Source organism: Morone saxatilis, unplaced genomic scaffold (assembly GCF_004916995.1).
Source record: "Morone saxatilis isolate NCDOM2014 unplaced genomic scaffold, NCSU_SB_2.0 Contig3, whole genome shotgun sequence".
NCBI classification, from domain to species: Eukaryota; Metazoa; Chordata; class Actinopteri; family Moronidae; genus Morone; species Morone saxatilis.
Window position 1 is genome coordinate 12,569,351 of NW_023339873.1, and position 22,880 is coordinate 12,592,230.

Genomic DNA, 22,880 nt, shown 5'->3' on the forward strand with positions numbered 1-22,880 from the left:
TTTGAAAAAAAAAAAAAAAAATGAATAGTCTGACAATTTGGGACACTTATTTGCTTTCTTGCTGAGAGTAAGATGAGAATATTGATACTATTCTCATATTTATACGATAAATGTGAAACTATACAGCATATCTATGAAGCTACAGCTATATATATTTTGACTTAACTGTTATATTTGATAATATATCAAAGGCCACAATAGGTCCTAATATATTGTGACTTTTCCCACGTCTCTGACATGAGCTCATTGTGTTTCCTCAGATGACAGTGCATCGGCAGCCAGCAGTATGGAGGTGACTGACCGCATCGCCTCCCTGGAGCAGCGGGTCCAGATGCAGGAGGACGAGATTCAGCTGCTAAAGTCTGCTCTGGCCGATGTGGTGCGCCGGCTCAATGTGTCCGAGGAGCAGCAGGCCATGGGGTCACGCAGAGGACCCACCAAAGGTAACTTACATACATACAATAAGCATGGTTTTTTTTCAGTTCTTTCTTCTGGGGTCCTTTTCCACTTTTGTTTCCCTCTTTCCAGATTATGTCTCCTTCAAATCCCACTTATTTTCCTTCCTCTGACTAGTTATCGATCTCCTGTTCCTCTCCCTCCTGTCCTCTCTTTTCCCGGACTGTGTTGTATTGTTAAACCTGTTGTGCGTTATGTGTATAGACCCTGCTTTGATGAGAAAGTCTCCCTCAGCAGACAGCAATGTTGCGAAGCCAGGTAGGCTGACTGTGAAGTCTGTCTGCACTAACCAGGCCTGGTGTACAAGAAGCACATTTCAGTCACTGCCTGCTGGTGTTATGTTGTATATAATGTAGTAGGAAACACACAGTTACTTTTAGTACTACACTGCCTGAGGTCAATGCACTGTCGGTCTGAAGATAGAAATAGATTTATTGTTAACCAGGGGACATTAGTGTGCAGTATATACGCTCAACAGCCCTCTCTGTGATGTTGTGAAGTCCAAGAACTCATTGATAATTTAAAATTATCAATGAACTGTCACAACTTAGTGAGAATAACCCACACATGTTCTTTACCTCTGTATGCAACATTTTCTGTAAAGGACAATTACCCCTTAAACCAAAAAAAAGAAAAAGAGCTACTCTTAATCCACTAAACTTTTAATATTGCTTTCTCCACCTGATGGCACACACCTGAATGCAGCATGTTCTGTTCTCCCAGTATAGTAACTGTGAGCAATGTCAGAAAGCCAACCTCACAGAAAAGGAAAAAAACAGCACGTCATCACAGAATAAGAAAGCACTGAATATCATAGACTGATCAATAAAAGCAGCACAAAAACAGAAAGGAGTTCTGTTTTTGTGCTGCTTTTTTTGTGTAACTATACTGCATGTGTCAATTTTCAGCTGAGGTGCGTGTGATACAATCTGTTTCTGAAAAAACATCAAGAGGCTGATCAGGTCTGCATGTGAAATCAGCTGCCCTTCATGCCTTTTTATGACCTCAAATGTGCATTTGAGTGATGAAACAGACACAGATTATGATTCTGAGCCACTGCCAGTTTCAGTCTCTGGAGTGACTGTGGATGGATAAAGTTTCAGTTTGATTTGGGAGCTGGAGGATGACTCAGACTCAGAGCTGCTTTCCCTTATTGTTCTTCACTTTTAGCTGCAGGGAGCCAGCAGCCTGCTTCCCTATACTGAAGCACAATGATCTGCTTCAGGAAGCTCAACCCGTGCACGCAGGCTGTACCGCCTTGGACACACACAGAAACACATTCATCTTCTTTAACATGCTAACAAAATTACAACCTCAGTTTGCCCCTGCTGCGTAATTACTACATGAAAGATAACAGAGCAATATGTGTGTGTGTGTGTGTAGGCCTGAGTGTGTGTGTGTGTGTGTGTGTATGTGTGTCTGCTGGATGAACAGGGTCTATTAAATATTTATCACTGCAGATAAAGCAGCAGCTTGGATTTGTTATTCGGGTCTTGCCTGACTGGCACGTGTGCATGAGAGTGTGTGTGCATGAATGTGTGTGTGCATGCCCCCTGTAAATTATTTGTAAACATATATCGTCTGTATGGACAAGTGGTTGAAATAGAACAATATTATTAATACAATAAAGAACATAAAAATTAAGATGATTCATATTTGAATTACATTTGGGATTATAGGAATCTCATGTGCTGCCTCTACTTTTGTCCTGATGATTCCACTGTGCAATTATTTCATATCTCTTTGAAGCCTCACTGAAGAGCTGATGATGCAGAGGGAGTATTTTATATGTGTGGTGTTTAAAGCTCCAACAATAATTGGTATGCTTTACATGAGTTGATATTACCTAGTATTACAGTTCAATTTAAGTTTTTATTACCATCATTATTGCATTAACCAACAACAAAAAGGGAAGGGCACAGGACACAGCGATCTTTCCGTAATTACACATTTTTAATGGCAAAAGGTGGATAAAGAAAAGTTTATATGCAAAAACAAAACTTAAACTTTAGATATTCATAAGAAAGTTTATAATGTTTATTATTATTGTCATTTAAATTTCTTTCATTTGATTTCATGATTTATTTTTGGCCACATTACTTAAGAAATGTTGAGTTATTCTAAATCAAGGTGTGCAGTTTAGTAATATTATTTATTAGCTTTTCAGAACTGATTGTCAGCACTATAACTAACCACCTTTACATATGTCTGAAGGATTTCTTGGACCTACACACAACTCTCACTCCAACCATATTTGCTCCTAATACTGAAATAACAAGAGGTGAATTGTAGGAGCACTGATAACACTGTAGAAACATGCATTAACAGAAAGTTGTAGTGCATGCGGGGAAGCTTTCCACACCACAATTTTTTTTTAAATTTACCTTTAAAATTAAATTTAAATGTTTAAGTTTAAATACAGTTTTATACACATTTTTCCTCATTATCAAGATGATATTATACACCAGGAAATGCAATTTTTCTGACCAGCATACTGTAACACTCTCACACGTTACTTTATCTCCAATTGATACTAGCATATCCTGCATAGTTCTCAAAATGCCCACTGTTGTTGTCCTTTGTCCCCCAGCTAGGCCAATGATTGCCACCCTGCCATTACGGCCCACGGTAAACAACGGGACCATCCTACCAAAGAAAGGCAGCGGGACTCTGCCCTCCCCATCCGGATCAGGATCCAGGAAGGACACCAGCACAACAGCCAACAAGAGGTGGGGGAAAAGAAAAATAATGCTCAACCACTCAATTTTTGTTATATTATTCCATTATTGTTATTTTTAAGGTGCTTATTCGCACCTTAAAAATAACAGCTTTGGGCTACATCTCTGAGAGGAGTGGTTTTTGCCAAATTCACTAGTTTTTTTTACTGAAGCTTCATGCCTTGTTAACACTGTTGTAAATGTGTTAAATCCAAATAGAAGCTCAATGTAGGCCAGGTTGTGTGAGGTCTTTTCTTCCAGACATTTTATTTGTCTCGAGGCATTTTTTTTTTGTCCTATCTGTCTGTGCCACGTCAGATAATTTGAGCCATAAATCGTCACATCACTGGCTTTTTATCAGCCGTTTTGGCTGACATTTAACAAGGCTGATAAACAGAGAAACAGTATTGTCACCACCGTCACTGCTTCTTTGTTGTGTGTGTGTGTGTTTATACATGCATGTGGAGCATAGGTTATCAATCTTGTCTGTCAGAGAAACAATAGCCTTTTCCCATCTCTGGATGACATTACCATAATCAGATGAAGCTCAGCAGACAGCAGGGACCAGCTCCAGTCCAGACAGCTGTGAACTCCCCTGTGGCGTTGCTTCTTTGATTTTCCATGTGTGTTGTACTTTTATTCCTGCTTCAGGGTGTTTTCCAATACTGAGAGTTGATTCTTATAATGCTCGCTGACTCTCACCTTGAGGTTTACTGGAGAGGACAATAAAGAAATGGCTCTGCAGATTGAAATGTAACCACTATGAGGGTCGCTGGTAGGAACAAACCCCAAGTAAGACACTATCAGTCCAGGAAATGTGATTTGGTCTTGTTGTGTTTTCTTGTGTAACTGACTCTTTCTACTTCATGATTTCTTGAACTTTGAACATACTCGAAAGGAATTTGACTTTTTAATTACTTTTTTTTTTAATTTATCATTTATTTTATTTTATTTATTTTTCCTTGGATACTGTGGCGTAGTCAGGATTTTAGACATACATCTCTATATTTTTTATTTTTTTTAAATTGCTAGACAAGAGACAAAACAACAGAGACATAAATAGCGGATACAGGACAATTTAAAAGACATTTCATCAGGGAATAAGAGAACATGATGGGTGTTGTTCAGTTATATTTTCTAACCAAAAGCCTCTAGTCCTTAATTATTATTATTTATGTGAGCGTAAAATAGTGAAAGGGGCCAATAAAATAAGCTTTTAATTCCCTCAAGGTTGTTTAAACCCAGCACATGACCTCAGTCTCGGCTTGGATGAAGCTTATCGTTCTTTATGTGAAACCACAATCCCCTTCATATAAATCTCCTAATTTGTGATTGGTATAGATTCAGTACGCACAGTGGCAAGATACTTAAGTTTGATTAATAAGGATTTAATATGAGTCGTCAGTCGTCTCCTCTGTTTATCTATGTGGTACCTCTCTCTGATAACATCTCCTTTCCAATGATGGTGTCTTTTTATGTCCCGTCCTCCTACAATGTGATGTCCTGCCAATCTGTCCAGTTTGTCTTCTCTGTCTCGCTCTACCAGAATTCTCTACCTGCCCCTCAGGTGAGAGAAAGTTACAGTAAACTGGTCACTATATAACATCATGGCCGCATCACAGCTCTGATGCATGCTAACCATGTTATTAAATCAGTCACCATGCTACGCGATAACTGTGACATCCCCATTCACCATTTCTCTCATTGCTAATATTCACTGTTTGTTGGTGAACTCGTCGTTGTTTGGAGTTTGTGTTGTTTACTGTCTGTGCCTGGGATTAGTCTAAACTGCAGATTGGTCACAATCCCATCAGTGCTGGCATACATACAACAGCCTTCCCCAATGCCCTGTGGCCCAATTACTATGATTCCTCATGGGATAATACAGCAAACAACGGTTTCTCTCTCTCTCTTTCTCTTCTTTCTATTCTATTCTGCTCTTTACTGAACAAACACACACAGGCTCTCCAGAAGGGATAACAGCCACTGGCCAGTTTTAGGATTTGAATAGACGTTTCTCCCATAGGGTGGATTAGGTGACTGGGCCTACTGGCCATTGGATTGCTGATGGAGCCTTTTCATTGTTGTGAATAGGCAGGCTGTCTGCGCCACTAATATGCAGATTTGCACAGGTCTGTACTCATGTTGTAGTTGTGATCACTGGAGTGGAGTAAGTACAGATATTGTGTAAAAAAAGACTCAAAGTAGAAGTACTGATTCAACTTCTTTATTTAAGTAAAAGTGAAAACGTACAGGCTCTGAAATGTGTCTCTTGGTTTCTCCGAAGGACATTACTATTAGCTGTTTCTGTGTGAAGCTAACTGAAACTACAAAAAGGGCCGAGTCTCACTCTCTTCTTTGTTTTGTGTTCTCTATATCATCATGCGTGATATGCATCGGTCTTGACGTTAGGAAGGTGTGCAATGATGCAAAATAATAATAATAATAATTCACAATAAGTGACAAGCCGGTTTTGAAAATGTAAGGAGAAGAAAGTACAGATATTTGTGTAGAAATGTAAGGTGTAAAAGTAAACAGAAAAAGTACTGAAGTTGCTTTGGTGCAAATTCTCTCTGCCACTGCTGGAAGTAGTCACACTTTTTTGAAGCTGAATCATGAAATAAATACATCTTCCTTATACCTGCTTTCTAAAGCTATTTCCTGGATGAAAACTTAACCAGAGGGCATTTTTAGAAAAGCAGCGTCAGGTAGTTTTATGACCTATTTCTTGTGCTTCTCCCTCCCCTCTCTTGCTCTCTTTTTTGCTTCTGTCCGTCTGACCACAGCACTGTGAGGAGAGCCAACTCAAACGAACATGTGGGAACCCTTACACGGAAAGATTCGGGCGACTCCAAGGGCAACCGAACTCGCGCCGGATCCACTGGCAGCAATTCCAGCGGAAAAAGAAGTGACAGGTAACATAACGTTAAAATCATTCCCTATTTAATATTCTCACACATTCATCTTCACAGTCAGTGATGCTTTCTGTTCACACAAGACAGGAAGCTGTTTGTGTCTTTGATTTTTCCACCAGAAAACACACTGGTCTTCTTATAAAGCACTTTGAAATGAATGGTTTATCTGGAAGCAGGATGCTGAATGACAGCTGTCTGTTTACTCATTTACTTTGCAGCAAACAGAGGGACCCAGTGTTCAATGCAGGTAAGAACAAGAGGCTCTTTTATGGCTCTGTAGCCTGATAGTTCTGATAGTTTCATGCTATTATACAACCCACTGAGAGCCATTACACACCAGATACTCAGTGGCTCCCTGTGTCAGTTAAAGCTCAATGCATGTTTGAGGGAATCCTGTCAAAGTAAAGAATTATTTATTTTTCTTTTGTATATTCCCAAAAGAAGACAGAAATTGGTGTCAGATTTAATTTGAGTCAGTGCCTTGAGCTGTTTTCTGCACACAGAGAACCACTGAGGGCTTCTCTACAGGATGTTGTGTCCTAAACATCAGTGTCAAACATTCATCATCTTCATGATACCTTCATCCACAAGTAACCAGTCCACTCCATCCATTACTACATCTTCACATCCATACTTCCATTCATCTTTTCTTTTTTACTAAGCTCTTTCTGTGTTGTTTATATCGAACTTTAATTGTATAAAGTTTAAGGTTTGGGTCATTCTGACGATGGGTCATCAAACTTTGCAACCTGACTAAAGACTGAGACAGAAGGGGCAAGTGTATCATCCACAGTCATTATGGCTGCGTTAATGAGAATAAGATTTAGGTTAAAAAATACTACAATTTATCAATTAAGTTTTATTATTAAGTTGTAATAGCTGTCTTTATCTGAAGATAGCACCCTGCAACCTTGCTAAGATAGCATTAACTCATGATTCCTCTCGTTTTCTGGCAGACTTTTTACATCTTTTCAGTGGCTTATGTGATATTTGTAAGCTAGGAGACATACAAAAGAGAGAAGAGCTAATAAAGCTCAGGATGAGCCTCCCATTAAAATTTGAGTTTGTAGTGTTTCCAGAACTCTGCACGAACAGACAAGACGGACATTTCACAAGCAGGAAACACATGGAAACAAGACAAGGGGGCTGAATATGAAATGAAATGAGTATTGATCAGAATTTCCATCTCCAGCATGCTATTGATTCTTGTGTAAATTTAACTGCTGTTTTTCATTTGGTTTAAACACCTGGCTCCAGTTTTCTTTTATTTAGTTTGCATTCTAACAAACTACCTCTAGTTTTTTGTTTGAGGTCCAATTATAGCAAATATGATCCACATATAAAATAGACAATTACATTTTATTTGTATATTTGCAAACCATCAGATAAAGAGGTAGAAATGTTAATGCATTCAGTTTCCACAGTAAATCACATATCATCATGTGACTGTGAAAGCCAATGCTCTTTAAATATCTGTAAGGCTTATGCTGACTATTAGGAGAATGTGAGCCAAATGGTTAATTATAACTATTGCACACCACTTATTGGACATTTGAATTAATTACAGACAAGTAATCGAATCAAAGCGGCACAATCAGGGCAGTGTCATGGACATAAACTGCCACTGGGTGACAATTAACCAATACAAATGGTAATTGCAACAGTAAATTCTGCCAATATAATGCTTACCTGCAATACATGAAGGGATTTCATGCAAAGTGGTTCATTTGATACAATGTGCTGCAAGCCAGTTCAAGCACATGTGTTTGCTTCTTTTACTTTTACATTATAAAGAATAGTTAGAAACAACAGCTGAAAAAAATGTTAGAATCTAAACAAAATCCTCTGTATCTGTCTGAACAAAAGGCAGATAAATGTAATCACTCACCAGAACGGAGCAGAGGGTGGGACACCATCACGCAGGAAATGAGCATTGATTCATTTAGACCATTAAGGAAGAAGCACTGATTCATTAAGAGCATTAAGGATAGACGCTGTCCATCACAGCAGGAAACAGGAAGTGCAGTCATATTAGGACAGACCAGGAGGTGAGGAAGCCATTCCACCCCTCACCTCGTGCTTGTGTCTCTCTCTGTGACCTTTACAAGGGATGCGACGTGTGACCCACTGCAAAGGTAGGCTCCCCCTTCCCCTCCTCTCCCCTAAAGCCCTCTGCCTACACAGCTCTCTGGACACTGCAGATGATTTGGTTTGATCTCTGTACATTCAAAAGATAAAACCAGGGCTATTATTTTGAAATTTTAATTAATATCCTGTTTAGATTTCACTAAATATTCTATTGAAAATGTATAGATTCCCCTCAGTGCTGTGATCAGGGAGCTGTCCAGACAGGGGCAGGAGTGGGTTGACAGTGTGTGTGTGTGAAAGTTACCGTCCCTTTATTGTTTTTAGACTAACACACACACACATCCTCCCTAACCTCCACTGAGAGCTGAGTCAGAGTGTGATTGCAGTGTTTGCAGTTCACTCGTGTGTCTCTACACTTGTTGTTTAACTGCGGCTGAAGCTGCAGCTTCACAAAAAACGTGTGCGTGTTTGCTCACAGCCTCGCTTTCGCTCGTAGGCATTTAGTCTCTGTCACCATAGTAACAACACAAAGATTTCTGACACTCGCTTCCTCGCAGTTGCTTTGAGTTTTTTCTGCGAACACTTAAATCCTCACTGCAGTTGAGAGCAAGTAGATTTCGCTGCTGCTCTTATTATCTTCCTGCCCTCAAAATGAATATTTGAATTACAAACACATTCAGTCTCTTTTTGGGGGTAGTTCCTATTAAAGTCTGTTTGATTTTACTGCTTATAGTTTTCTCCATGGCCTCTAGTGTCGTCTGTTTGTGTGTAGTCCCCTTCAAGTATTCACAAAGAATTTAAGAAAGACTGGCGTGAAAGCTCATTTCCTCGCAGATATATTGCTGTTTACCCTGTCTTGTAACAGGATAATTCATTTTTTAAACAGCATGTTTTTTACCCTTGAAAAGCATCTAGACCAGTGGTTCTTAACAGTTTTGGCTGGTGACCCCTTAAAATTAAGCAGAAGCTTGCGTCCACTCATCACAGGTTGCATACATTACATGTACAGTATGTGTTGTGAACAGTTTAGTCTCAAAGAGTAATTTTCTCTCTTAAAACTCTCAGTTTTTTTAGTCTGAATAGTTATAAATATAATTATAATGTTATTTAAAGGGAAAATAGGAATTTTCTTGAAAAGAAGACTCTCATTGAAACCCATGTGAATACTATATTTATTAAGTAGTCCTCCATATATGCTGAATTGTATGCTGCCTGTTTCACATTTGTGGATGTTCAGCTGATTTAAAGACTCTACATTACACAGACTATTAGTTATAGGTTGATTCATTGGAAAATATTCATATTTTTCCAAGAAGCTTCTTGGGAATTACTCAGATTTGTGTGTCACCAAAAAAGAAAGAATTCTCTCCTTTAATCATCTTACATCTCTCAGATTAATCATATGGGTCTTGACCCCTGGGTCTGGAACCACTGATTTAGACCAATGAGCCAGAATCTTACTCATAAGAGACAGAGAAAAAAGAAACAAATTTTATGTAACCACTCCAAACCTCTAATAACTACTTCTTCAAAGATAATATCCCAGTGTTTGATGATAACTCTCAACATTCTGGTGGTTTATAGAGTCCCCTAGTTTCCTTTTGATAGTTCCTGTCTTGCCAATTTAATGATGCTTTATACTAAATGTGACACAAAAACAGCCATTACATCTGTCTAACTTATTCTCCCAACCTCCTCCACCCTTTACGTTTCTTGCTCCTTCACCCCTGCTCGTCCCCGTTTGGCCCACTCCACCCAACTGGCCCTGACAACCTCCACCGTTCCTCTCCATCATTGGCTCCTCTGCTCTTGTCCCCCATCTACATTATAGTCACAGTACAGATTTACCTCAGTCGCTCTGCCAAACGGACAGGGAGCAGCGGCAGCCCCGCAGTATCGGCTGTAACGGCCCGCTCAGCCACCAGCTCGCAACAAACCTCAGAAAGCAGGAAGGCCAGCATGGCCAGAAAGAGTGGTGCCGCCAAGGTGCCGCCGGTCAGAAAGACCCCCAATTTTAACCTCCAGTTGAGAAAGTCAGGGAGTTTGTCATCATACTCTCCCCTCGATACACCCAGTTATCGTAGCCCCATCAAGTCTCCCAGCCAGTATTTCCAGATTTGTTACTAGCTAAGTCTGGAAATGCAGAATATCAACAATCACATCTCTATATCTAAATGTTTTTTGCAGTTTTCAGCACAGAGCCCATTTCACGTTTTTATATCAGATCTGTACCATTAAAACACCAAATGGCCACATGTCCTCGCATACCAAAGAAGTTGCAGAGAGATTGCAGGTTTTCAAGCATCCCCAAATAAAAAGAAACAATAAACAGTTTGCAGTCTTACCCATAAGTCTATTATATTACATAAGTCTATTATATCACGGTGTATTATGGGTGAGACTGGGGACTTTTATATATTACAGTCTTTTCTTATAATGAGCTTTTAAAAAAGAACATCTGTGGACGTTAATGGTTAACTTTGTTTGTTTTGGTTCCCTTGATGTTTTTTGCATGGATTCTTTTTCAGTGTTAGCATGTTTTAAATTGATGAGGATTTCTCATTATCCGCTTTTCTAAGCTTGGATTGTTTTGTTTTTTTGTTTTTTTCATTGCTGTGCTTGTGTCTGCATTTTATGTTGGTTAACTTCTGCTGTGAGCTGAATATTGACGAGTTCTGAAAGTGTTTGCCGTTCATTTTGCGCTCTTTGTTGTCATAAGATTGTTTTTGAAATGACTAATAAAGTCAGTTAAAAAGCTGATTTGTTTGTGTTTGCAAATTCTGTCATTTGTTGTCTTTAAGTGTCCTTTTCGTAGCATATCACATCTCTCCATTATCCTCTAATCTCCTCACACATACAACATTGTCACCCATTGTCATTCCCATCATAACACTGTATTATGCTTCAGTGTCAAGTCTGTGCTTTTTACATAGTGTCATGTATTTAAAAAATATATATTGACATAATCCCACCAGTGACATTTGTATTTCTCTATGTGTATATTATCTCACTGATCCTGTCTGTTGCTTTTTCTAGAGGAAGGATATGTGAAAATGTACTTGAAGGGTCGTCCCATCACCATGTTCATGCCCAAAGAGCAGGTGGACAGCTACTGCCTGGAGGCCAGAGCCGACCTGCCTAACAACAAACTCAAACTGGACTGGGTGTATCCTTTCACTGCGGCTTGTTTCAAAAAAGCAAGAGACAGAGAACTCACGCTACCTGTGTGATACCACCTTTATTTATTTTCTTGCTCAGGGAATTTTCCGAGGAAATAAAAAGTCCTGCTTGTGATTTGGAAAGAGTTTGAAAACTAATCTTCTGAGGAGAGTAAATCCAGATTGGCCTGTGATGTAGTTAAGAGAGGAAGCTGACAAATGTGTCGTCTCCCCTCCCTGCTTGTCAGAGTAGATCTGTTCAGATGTTCTTTTTCACCGTGCAGGGCTGCCGTGGTCGGAGTGGCGCTCATCGTTCTGCAGCCTGCAGTCAGTAATAACCTGCACACAGCTGGCAGGCTGAGACAAAACCAGTCAGCAGCTCCTCTTGTGCTGTTTTATTTTTATTTTGTTTCATGTTGCGGTTTCGCTCTTTTCTTTCATTTGCTGATGAAAGAATGAATGTAGTGTGTTGTTCAGAGGGGAAAAAGCCATAAGGGAGACAAAGAGAAGATTAAATCTGAGGAGAGAATCACACAAACACACACACACACACACACACACACAAATACAAACGCATATATATGTGGGCTGCATATTTTGTGTTAAATCCAATATGAACTAAATTACAGCTAGATTATGAGAATAAATTAGACACATGCACACAGTAGATGATTGAATGTTGGAAAGAGTAGTCTGAATGCATTTTAAAGTTTTGCTGTGGTCTCTGACCTTCATGTTGTTAAATAACTAAATGTCAATGTTTGTCTCTAAACGTAGAGAGCAAAAATAACTTTTTAATCCGTGGGATTAGGGCTGCAACTAACACTTATTTAAATCAATTATTTTCTCAATGCATCTTTTAAACTATAGAAGAGTGGAAAAATGTCAAATCCTGTAGCCTGTGCTGCTGTTGTCAAAGGTTGTTTTATACAACAGTCTAAAACCCAAAGATATTTAGTGTACTATCAGAGGGAAAAAAACAAGGGAATGTTTGGCATTTTTGTTTGAAAAATGACTTAATTTTCTGTCTAACAACCTATTATTAGTTTCAGCTGTACTATGGATATTATTCTTTTATTCCTTGACCTTCATTAATGTGCAGTTATGGTTACCGCGGTCGAGACTGTCGCTCCAACCTTTACTTATTGCCCACTGGAGAAACTGTGTATTTCATTGCCTCTGTGGTCGTCCTGTTCAACGTGGACGAGCAGCTGCAGAGACACTACACTGGACACACAGATGACATCAAATGGTAAGAGACACGTGGGGGTTATAAAACACACACACACACACACACACACACACACGCACACACACACTAACCCGAGGGACTGTTTCCACATGCATTCAACTGCAGCCCATGTCACATCTGTTGTCTACCTTTGATTTCTTTTCCCTGTTAGAGTTAAACTACAGCCTGTGAGGATTTGTACAATCCCCACAGGCTGTAGATTGTATCAGAGCATGTTTTCTTTTCTTCAAACCTAGTAAGTGCACAACACTAACACAGGTGGTAGGACAGCAGGATGAGGATGCTTTTCAGTATCTTTGACTATTACTGCTGAAGAACTATAATAAGGGAAGGTAACAGGTAAACAGGGTTGTGTGTGTTTGCATTGCAGGCATTAATGCACAGGCATGAAAGGATGTCTGTGAGAAGGTGTGTAGTTCAGGGTAACCTTAAAAAGACACGTCCATGATTATGTTATTACACTGTGGGGTTAAAAAAAGTTCAAATTATTAATGTATGCTTTTGATTACAGATCAAAGGATGGATTGCAAACAGATTCTTAGTCCTTTGAAGACAAAATGTTAGAGCTTTACATGAGTGTTGCTTCACCGCCATACCCAAAAGAGAGATGAGTTTATCTTAAACTGTTTCGTTTCCCCCTCACATTAGCACAGACAGCGTGTGGTAGCTACAGTGAACATAGTATCCACAGCTTTAAAAACCAAATGCAGCCTTTCATGTTCTGTGAGCACATTGCTCATCTTTATTCACACACTCCTTTTGATGTTGAAAGGCTTTTAACTGGTTTCATGTCTGTTTTCACTTCTTCGTCTTTCTCTTCACCAGCCTGGCCGTCCACCCCGACAAAATCACCATAGCAACTGGGCAGGTGGCGGGCACCTCTTCAGATGGGAAAGTAAGTGAGGCCTTTATTGATATTTTATCACTTTAGCTTGCAGCGTCTGATTTATTATTGGAGTGAGGAGTATGGTTTTGCTGTTTTCTTTATGAAATTATGTTTAGCCAACCGAGAAATGCATTCACTCTGTGTTCTCACTCTGTAAATTCATCCCTACATCACAGTATATACTGATTTATATTCCTCTCCTGGTTTTGTGCCCATGTTTGTGTGTGTTTTTTCCTCGCAGCAGCTGGCTCCTCATGTCCGTGTGTGGGACTCGGTCAGCCTAAACACACTTCATGTTCTGGGCACAGGCTTCTTTGACCGAGCCTTGGTCTGCCTGGCTTTCTCCAAGCCGGTAAGAAAACACCACAGATGGACTTTTCTGACATGTTTTTGACTGTTTACGGTCTCTTGTATACCATTTGTCAGTACATAAACATGAGTTTGTGTCTATTTCTGTTTGCTAGAATGGAGGAAACACATTATGTGTCGTAGACGACTCCAATGACCATGTCCTGTCCGTGTGGGACTGGCAGAGAGAGGACAGGCTGGCTGAGGTCAAGGTATGTGTGTGCATGTGTGTTAAATAGACTAATTAAGATAAAACATAACATCCTGCTTGAAGTATGTTTTCTATTAAACCAGAGTGCAGGTATTTGACACAACTCACTGTTTCTTGCTATATGTGTTTCTGTTCAGTGCTCCAATGAGTCGGTGTTTGCTGCAGACTTTCACCCGACAGACTGCAACATTATAGTGACCTGTGGCAAGTCCCACCTCTATTTCTGGAACCTGGAGAAAGGCGTTCTGGTCAAGAAGCAAGGCCTGTTTGAGGTAAGACACCAGACTGTTTCACACATGTTAAATCAATACCATAGCAATAGCATTTGAGGCACAAATTAAATCATGACCACCGGTCTTGGAATTAAATCCTATCCATAGCTTTATAAAGACTATCAGTTTAGCAAAAATGAAACAATATGTGTGTGTTCTTGTGTTTCTTGCAGAAACAGGAGAAGCCCAAGTTTGTGCTGTGTGTGACCTTTGCAGAAAACGGAGATGCCATCACAGGAGACTCAAGTGGAAACATTCTGGTGTGGGGAAAAGGCAAGTCAATAGATTCATTCCTTCAAACTTTATTTATATAGAGACGTCCATGGGTGCAGTGTGTATACAGGACAATAAAAGCAGAAATCTTAAAGGTCTGGTGTCTAATATTTAGGATGATCTATTGGCAGAAATAAAATATCATATTTATAGATATGTTTTTATAAGTGTATAACCTATATAAGAATCGAGTTTTTTGTTACCTTAGAATGAGCCATTTTTATCCGCCATGTTAAACCGCCATGTTTCTACAGTAGCCCAGAATGGACGAACCAAACACTGGCCCTCAAGGCAAGCATTATTAAAATGTTTGCAATCTCTAACTTCACCGCTAGATACCACTAAATCATACACACTGGTCTTTTAAAAAAACGATCTCCTATTTGTCTGGGATTTATCTATTGATCACCTGGCCCGTCTGTCTGTCTGTTAATCTGCCCTCTTCAAGCAGTCAACCTTTATGTCCAACCAACTGAACCTTCACATCAATCTCATCCCATCTCTGTCACGCAGGCACTAATCGTATCAGCCACGTCATCCAAGGAGCACACGAGGGCAGCATCTTTGCTCTGTCCATGCTTAGGAACGGCACGCTGGTGTCTGGAGGCAAAGACCGCAGGCTCGTCTCCTGGGACAGCAGCTACCAGCAGATACAAACAGTGGAGGTGAGAAAACGTTCAATAGGAATCAGACAGTCTTTTTTCCTGAAATATATATAAAACACATGTGAGTTCAGGGGGGAAATACACAAGTCATACTTTTAAAATGATTTAATTAACAGGAATGAATGTTTTTTTTTAATGTATAGCTCCACAGCATCCTAATGATGTGATCTGGTATCCCCACATTCTGTTAATAAAATGTTTAGCTGCATATCCAGCTCCTTTTTTTAAAGTAGGTTGCTTATATTAGCCAGAAATTGCTCTCTTGCCTGAGGCAGCGCACTATGCTTTCTGAATACTGCACCATATCATAAATATTACAGGGGATGAGATGGGTTTGTGCTCTCAGTGAGATTCATGGATATTCATAGTGATGAAAATTATGGATCACTCATGTCTTATTTGCTCTGAAGAGACCACATTATTCAGTAAAGGATGAGTTGATGTTTATTCTGGTAAATGCTGGATTACAGGTGAACAGATGGTTTACATGATTATTATATTTTCTCTGCAGGTGCCTGAGTTGTTTGGTCCAATCCGGACCATAGCAGAGGGCAGAGGGGAGACTGTGCTCATCGGGACCACAAAGCACTTTGTTCTGCAAGGCAGTTTGGATGGAGAATTCATACCTATTACACAGGTAGATGTGTAAATAGATACATTTGTACTACGATGTAATTAATGACTTATTTTCGCAATTAATCAATGAATTGTTGGGTCTATGAAATGTCAGAAAATAGTGAAAAAGGTCTATCACAGTCCAAGGTGACACCTTGTTTAATCTGACCAACAGTTCACAACCCAAAAGTATAAAAAGATATAAAAGAAATCAATAACAAAGATAAAAGCAGCAAATTCTTAACTGGAGTAGCTGGAACCAGATAATATTTGCAAACTATTAAAAAAAAGTGTGAAATGATTATCAAAATAGTCACAAGTTCAGTTTATCATCAAGATGTATCATCAATTATTGTAGCTCTATTTTGATGTTACTGAAGTACTGGAACGAATAAAGCGTTTTGATTGACATTTGAAAGACTGTGATGTTGTAGCACAAGAAGAAAACCTCTCCTCTCCTCTCCAGGGTCACACTGATGAGTTGTGGGGTCTGGCTGTCCACCCCTGGAAGCCTCAGTTCCTTACCTGTGGCTATGACAGACAGGTCTGCCTGTGGGACTCCAGTTCCCATCAGATCATCTGGACCAAGAGTATGGAGGTAATTTGAGTCAACACTGCCCCCTGGGGTCAGTCATGGGAACGACACAGCACACGACAGATGATGAATCATGACACTATTTTATCAGTTGTCCTTGAGAAACAGCAGGAACTGCATATTTAGCAACACAAATTTAGAAGATTGACATGGAAACCACCAGAGTCAAATGTCTGCAATGTACAAATCAATAATCTACCAAATGCACTGTTTTAGTTTAGCACGAATTTGTTTAATAATTTCCTTTTTACTGTTCAATAAATATCTTCTACAGACGTGTTTCATGACATTTAATAATACTATTTTGTGCCTGATAAGATTTTTTCCCAAAAAGTTCAATTACCTAATTAAAACTTCTAAATCTAATGAATATGCAATTATTTTTCATTTCCAACATTTAACTACTAGACACACAACGTCTCCCATTTTACTGAAACATCCACTCCCTGTGTGTGTGCCCAGTGTGTACATCATTCTGCACAGCGAAGGTCAAAGTGAAGTGACAATAAGAAAAACACATTTTCAAGTAGAGGGGGACTTTAAATATACTCTTCTTCCCTTTTTCTGACAGGATGCGGCCCAATCAGCAGGCTTTCATCCGTCTGGAGCTGTGGTTGCCATAGGAACCCAGGCTGGCAGGTAGGGAGGGGATCCCATCACCAAAAAAAAAACACTTATTTTATAGAAATATCATAAAGCAAAAATATATATATTAATATATAATATATAATGTGTTGAACTGACTTCAACTTAATAGTTACATTGGCACGATCCTCTAGCACAGATTTTAATTGTTATTAGATTGATGAAAAACCAGATTGTTGAGCAGTCTGTCACTGATCCTGCAGGTGGCTGGTGCTGGACACTGACTCTAAGGATCTTGTCACAGTGCACACAGATGGGAATGAACAGCTGTCTGTTATGAGCTACGGGCCAGGTATGTTTTCCCTCATATTATTTGGAAATTAGCAGCACAGCATATACTCATGTCAAGGAAAAACATTGAGGATTATACAAAAAAGGCTTAACTTGTATTTGTTTAAAACAAGAAAGCTCCAAGTGAAATGATGATTTCATGTTCTGGAGAGTAATACTTAATTACAATCAATAATACCACAATTGCACCTGGCATATGTTTTTTATCTTAACTGATAAATTAACTTCTGAAAATGTCTAAATTTTTTTTTATTTTACTACTACTAATCTTCCTGTCTTCTTTTATTTTATTTAGATGGTAACTTCCTGGCCATCGGTTCCCACGACAACTACATCTATATCTACGCAGTGGCAGAAAATGGGAGGAAGTACAGCAGAGTGGGGAAGTGCTCGGTGAGTACCTGTATTTTTAATCCCCCCCCCCCTCATCTGTGGCTCCTTTATTTTTAGTTCCTCCCCGCACTGACTTTATATTTAGTTCCCTTCTCAGCTCCTCTATATTTGGGCCTTCCCTCTGTACACCCTGTCCTCCCTGTATGCTGATAAAGAAGCCATAAAATGATAAATGACAACAAGCTGAGTCATATAGTGCCATGTCGTAAACATGATGACGAAGAGTTGTTGAATCACATCCAATCCAGATTGTTAGGATTATTTCTGGTTCTTAAAAACTATTATAGCTTGTGCTCCAGGAATATGAAGAGCCTGTAAAGATAAATAATCTAACCTGCTCTTTTTCTATCATATCTCAGGGTCACTCTAGTTTTATCACCCATCTGGACTGGTCAGTGGACTCCCAGTACCTGGTATCAAATTCAGGGGACTATGAGATACTGTATTGTAAGTATGATCACTGTTGTCCTCTCACAGCCTTTGATATTTTAATGGGTTTATGATTGTGTGATGAATGAAATAATGTTTGAAATGTTGCACACATGTATGGGAGATTGGCAGCCACTCACAATATCTGCATCAGTTTACAGTTCACATTAACTCATAGCGACTTAATCATTTCTAATCTTAAATCATCATGATTCATGCATTGGTTTGTTAAGAATGTGTTTTGTAGCCTCATTATAAAGTGTTACCAAACTGTACCAAATTAACTCTCTAAGTGGAAACACTTTCCAATCAAAATCTGAGTTGACAAGAGCAGATTTTTGCTGTGAAGTAGGTGCTGAAAACTCATTTAAAAAATGTGTCAAAATGACTCATGAGTGGGATGGACTCGCAACACATAAACGCTGGTCTAGTGTTGATTTCGTTAAAGCAACCATACCCATGATACTAATATATGTGAATTTGGTTTATGTGTGTTTACTCAGGGATCCCATCAGTGTGTAAACAGGTGGTCAGTGTGGAGACCACCAGAGATATCGAGTGGGCCACTAATACTTGCACTCTGGGCTTCCACGTCTTTGGTAAGTGAAGGCTCATCCCCTCTCCCTCTTCAGGTGCATGCTTGAGTTTTAATGTACATTCAATAGACGTTTCCACTGCTCTCTGCTCCTCAGGCTTGTGGCCCGACGGCTCAGACGGCACTGACATCAACGCTGTCTGCAGGAGCAATGATAAAAGCCTTCTGGTTACCGGAGACGACTTTGGGAAGGTCCATCTATTCTCATACCCCTGTTCACAATTCAGGGTAAGATGTCATGCAGAATATACATCCCAGTAACGTTAAGAAGGAGATTAAGCTGTTGAAAAAAAGGCAAAAGGATGTCAAAGTTATTTGGATTTTCTTTTCAGGCTCCCAGCCATATTTATGGCGGCCACAGCAGCCACGTGACCAACGTGAGTTTCCTGCACGAGGACAGCTACCTGGTGTCAACCGGAGGGAAGGACATGAGCGTGATGCAGTGGAGGATAGTCTGAGGGGAGCAAGACAGAAACAGATACTGTCGGTTTATTACTGCTGCTGGGGGCCTGAACCCTAGCTGAAGCAAACTGAACTGAACTGCACTAAACTGAACTGAACCAAACTTAAATTAACTCAGACGCTAAAAACAAAGTGGATCTGCCTGAACTGAAGTGAATTGACAGAAGAGGAACCTGAGGTTTTTATTCCTGATCTGCTCTCAGATCCCAAATGAGATGAACTGTTGGAGGTGTAATGTGCGGTTGCTTGAAATACAAACATTTTGAATATTTCTCCCTTTTCTTTATTCACACTACATGTAGAAAAAAAATCTCTCTCTCTCATGTACTGTAGCCTACTCACCAATGACATAAGACAAAACAAATCAAATGGATCAAATCCAACTAGACAGAACCAAAGGCTCTGACTTTCTGACTGCATTCGTACAGTTTGACTTTCTCTGTTCTTGCACTGTTCCTGCCACAGATGATGGACTGAAGAGGTTCACGGCTGATTATCATCGCGCTGGAGATCCAAGAGCATGGGAACAAAAAACTGTGTATGGAAAGAAAGAACATAGTGATTTTCTAATTGTTAAACTTTCTTTTATTTTGTATTTAACAACTCAGGAAAGCCCTAGAGAAGCAGGACTCTTCCCTGTTATTAACACTGACATATCAGAACCAGACCTAAACATACAGAGCATTATGAACCACGGTTAATATGAGCGGTTGTCCAACCATTATTGATTTATTTGCATTGACTAATTGTGTATGAAAACTACCTATATAGTCTAGGCAAATGCTGAAATTGGTGGGCATGATAATTAAATACAGCAAGGAGAATACAGGAGTCCAGTTAGATGTGATGATACTCACTGTCTGAAACTATGATCATCTGGGTAAATTATTTAAAGGCAATGAAAAATGTCATTATCTGGATTCAGAGTTAGGATTTTTAACCATTTCCCACAACATTATCTGAACAATTTCTGTTTTTGTGCTTCCAGGTCTTAAAAAATGCACCTTTTCTATTATTTATTGATCAAATTCTCCACTGCCAATTTCAGTTCCTTTTAGTTATTTTCTTACAATAAATCCCTGCCTAGTCCCAGATATGTAAATATACTGAGAGGCTTGAAACAGATATGAACAAAAATGTGGGTGAATATACAGTATTTGAAACAGTTTCAGAGTGCTGTATTTTTCCTCCATCTTGATGTGCAAGGAAAATGAAAATCAAGCATGTATTGGGGTTTTTCAATGACGTGAAGCCTTTTCAAATGTGTATATATCTGCATTTTATTGCACCCAGATCAGTTTAGGAAGGGAAGGGAGAGACCATTACACTGTAACTGTTTACGTCTGATGTGCACCATCAGTCACTGGCAAGATATTTAATTGAACTTGAGGTGGGGTTTTTTTACTATAATGCACTGCTTCAGCCTGATAAACATACAGCAGGTCTATTTACCTGCACACGCATATCACCATTTAGCACTTACTGGAGCTTTTCATGAACCAATGATGTCTGCTTTCAACCTTTCAGGCTGCATACTGTCCCTACACCTACTGTACTAGCGTGTCACCCTCCTCATCTCGTGGATAACATAAAGCCAATATTAGACACATGCATGAATAAACAAGATTTCGTTGATTGGAGTTCAGCAGATATTAGTAAGACCAGAACTGCCACTGATTTGAGGCGTGTTGGTTTTGATTGTTGGGAGTTGTCTTATCAGGAAAAAAAAACAGTGAAATCCTCTTAACAGCAGTGATCACCACTCTACAGAGTGAATGTAACATGATTTGTCTCACCACTAAACACTTGGGGCTGCAGAATACCATTGAACATTTAACATTTGTCTGAAAGTAAATGCAACATGAAATTCCTATGAGGCTGTGTCTTCTGTTTCCCACTTTATGAGTTCTTATTGTCTTGCATGTTTCTTTTTTTACATCTTTATTTTAAGAAGTATCAAAAATCAATAAGCAGTGTGACGTGTACATATAATGCATACTACATTTTATGGGAATCTCAAAGATACTACAGCAGACTGCCACTCTTAAAGCTTCTGTAGAGCACCAGAACATTATATAGGAATACATGTATTTTAATATATAGGTGGGGGGGCGCGCCAGTGGGCTGCATGTGTGCGTCTTCGCCGCAGGTAGGCAGCATTGAGCCGGCCTGTCCCCCCCCCTCCTCTCCCCTCCTCCTCCTCCTCCTTCGCACACAGTATTAGCATTTTCCCCCAAATCTCTCCACCTCACCAAAACACTCCGAATGGGAAGAAAATATGGCATGAGGGAGGCGGCGGCTGACGACCACCGTTCACCGTCTTCTACCGAGCACGAGCCCCGGCTGAACATGGACTTAAGGATACGCGGCGGCGCGTGTGGACAGCAGAGACAACGGAGCACAAAGCGGATGGGAGACAACGCTCGTGTCCTCGCTTTGTAGCGCTTCTGCAACGCGACTCATTGTCAGCCCTTAATACAGACGCGCGCAAAGGACACACGGTGGACGCCGATTCAAGACTGTGTATAGAGAAAAATAAGCGGGCCGGTGGTCCTACACATCGGTGCATCACATCATCTCCGGTTGAATAAAAAGACGAGAAAATGAGGTAAGCGGCGGCCAGCACCATGCGCTCGGTTTGACGCGTCATGACAGATGCGCACCGACACTCAGCCCTCTGCCTCCAGCCTCCATCTGCATTCATACATTCATCTTCTGAGAATATAAGAGCTAATAATATAGGGAAGAATCGCAGCATCTTAAACATGGCTCATGTGTCTCCTTGTTCAGACAGCGTTATGAGCATCCAGGGGCCCACCCACCGGGCCTCAGCTCCATATAGGCGCCCTTTACCATTCGCTTTACAGTCCCTGAAAACACAAGGCGAATCGTGTCTATCTGTTTCCCCTCTATTAGCCCTCTATTGTCACCGCCGGACCCGCCCAGTGTGTTGAATGCAGGATTAAAACAAGGCTAATGTTGTCATGGAAACGACAGCATCATGTATTTCTCCACATAGGCAATGCGGTGCACCTGGAGTAATATAACGCTGGCTGCGGTGATGGGGGGGAGATAAGTGAGGGCGCATATAACCAGGAGGGTGTTTATTCTGGTGGTTGCCAGGCAGGTTATCAGACCCCCCCTCCAACACCACCACCCACCCCCACCCCCTCACACACACACACACCTACATAAGCCTACTCCATGACGGATCCACACATGCACACATTCAGCCTGTAGAGAATGTGTCTCAAATCCTCTTCCTGTATCCGAGGCTATGGCTGGTATGTTGAGCCTTCCCCTGCTTATGTTGGTATGCCAAATGCGTTGAGGCCCAAAATCTTCTCCAGCAGAAGAGTCTCTGTATTCTGATCTATTTATGAAACAGTCCTTTTTATATTTCCCCCACTGCTGCCTTCAGTTCGACTCCTTCATGTCTCCGTAGCTGCAGCCTGCACCATTCTGTTTTGAGGTTTCAGATTAACTCTGACAGCTCTCCTCAGATACAGTGCACTCTCTTTGCTTTTACTGTAGCTACCGGTGTGTGTGTGTGTGTGTGTGTGTGTGTGTGTGTGTGTATGGGTTTCTGGGTGTGTAATTGTGGTGTTACTCCC

The 22,880-nt window shown here is 40.2% G+C and overlaps 2 protein-coding genes across 6 annotated transcripts in view; both read left to right on the forward strand.

The window, feature by feature from the left end:
• Positions 1-260: 260 nt before the first annotated feature.
• Positions 261-21,132, forward strand: eml1 (EMAP like 1; the record flags this gene model as incomplete). 5 transcript variants are annotated; one of them, XM_035673791.1, is given in 23 exon segments in its annotated part: positions 261-443; positions 661-714; positions 3,047-3,185; positions 5,960-6,088; positions 6,307-6,335; positions 8,197-8,223; positions 11,213-11,342; positions 12,437-12,586; positions 13,412-13,481; positions 13,714-13,824; positions 13,937-14,032; positions 14,169-14,303; positions 14,477-14,576; positions 15,090-15,241; positions 15,753-15,878; positions 16,323-16,454; positions 17,023-17,090; positions 17,300-17,388; positions 17,683-17,780; positions 18,140-18,227; positions 18,713-18,808; positions 18,902-19,032; positions 19,137-21,132. In XM_035673791.1, coding segments are annotated over 23 exon segments (2,459 nt in total), but the record flags the coding sequence as incomplete, so codon positions are not given.
• A 335-nt stretch (positions 21,133-21,467) lies between these two features.
• Positions 21,468-22,880, forward strand: part of evla (Enah/Vasp-like a) — a gene marked incomplete in the record, with an annotated part of 38,424 nt that continues 37,011 nt past the window's right edge. Inside the window, 1 exon segment of the mRNA XM_035673695.1 lies at positions 21,468-21,874. Coding sequence (XP_035529588.1) covers positions 21,870-21,874 — 5 coding nt within the window.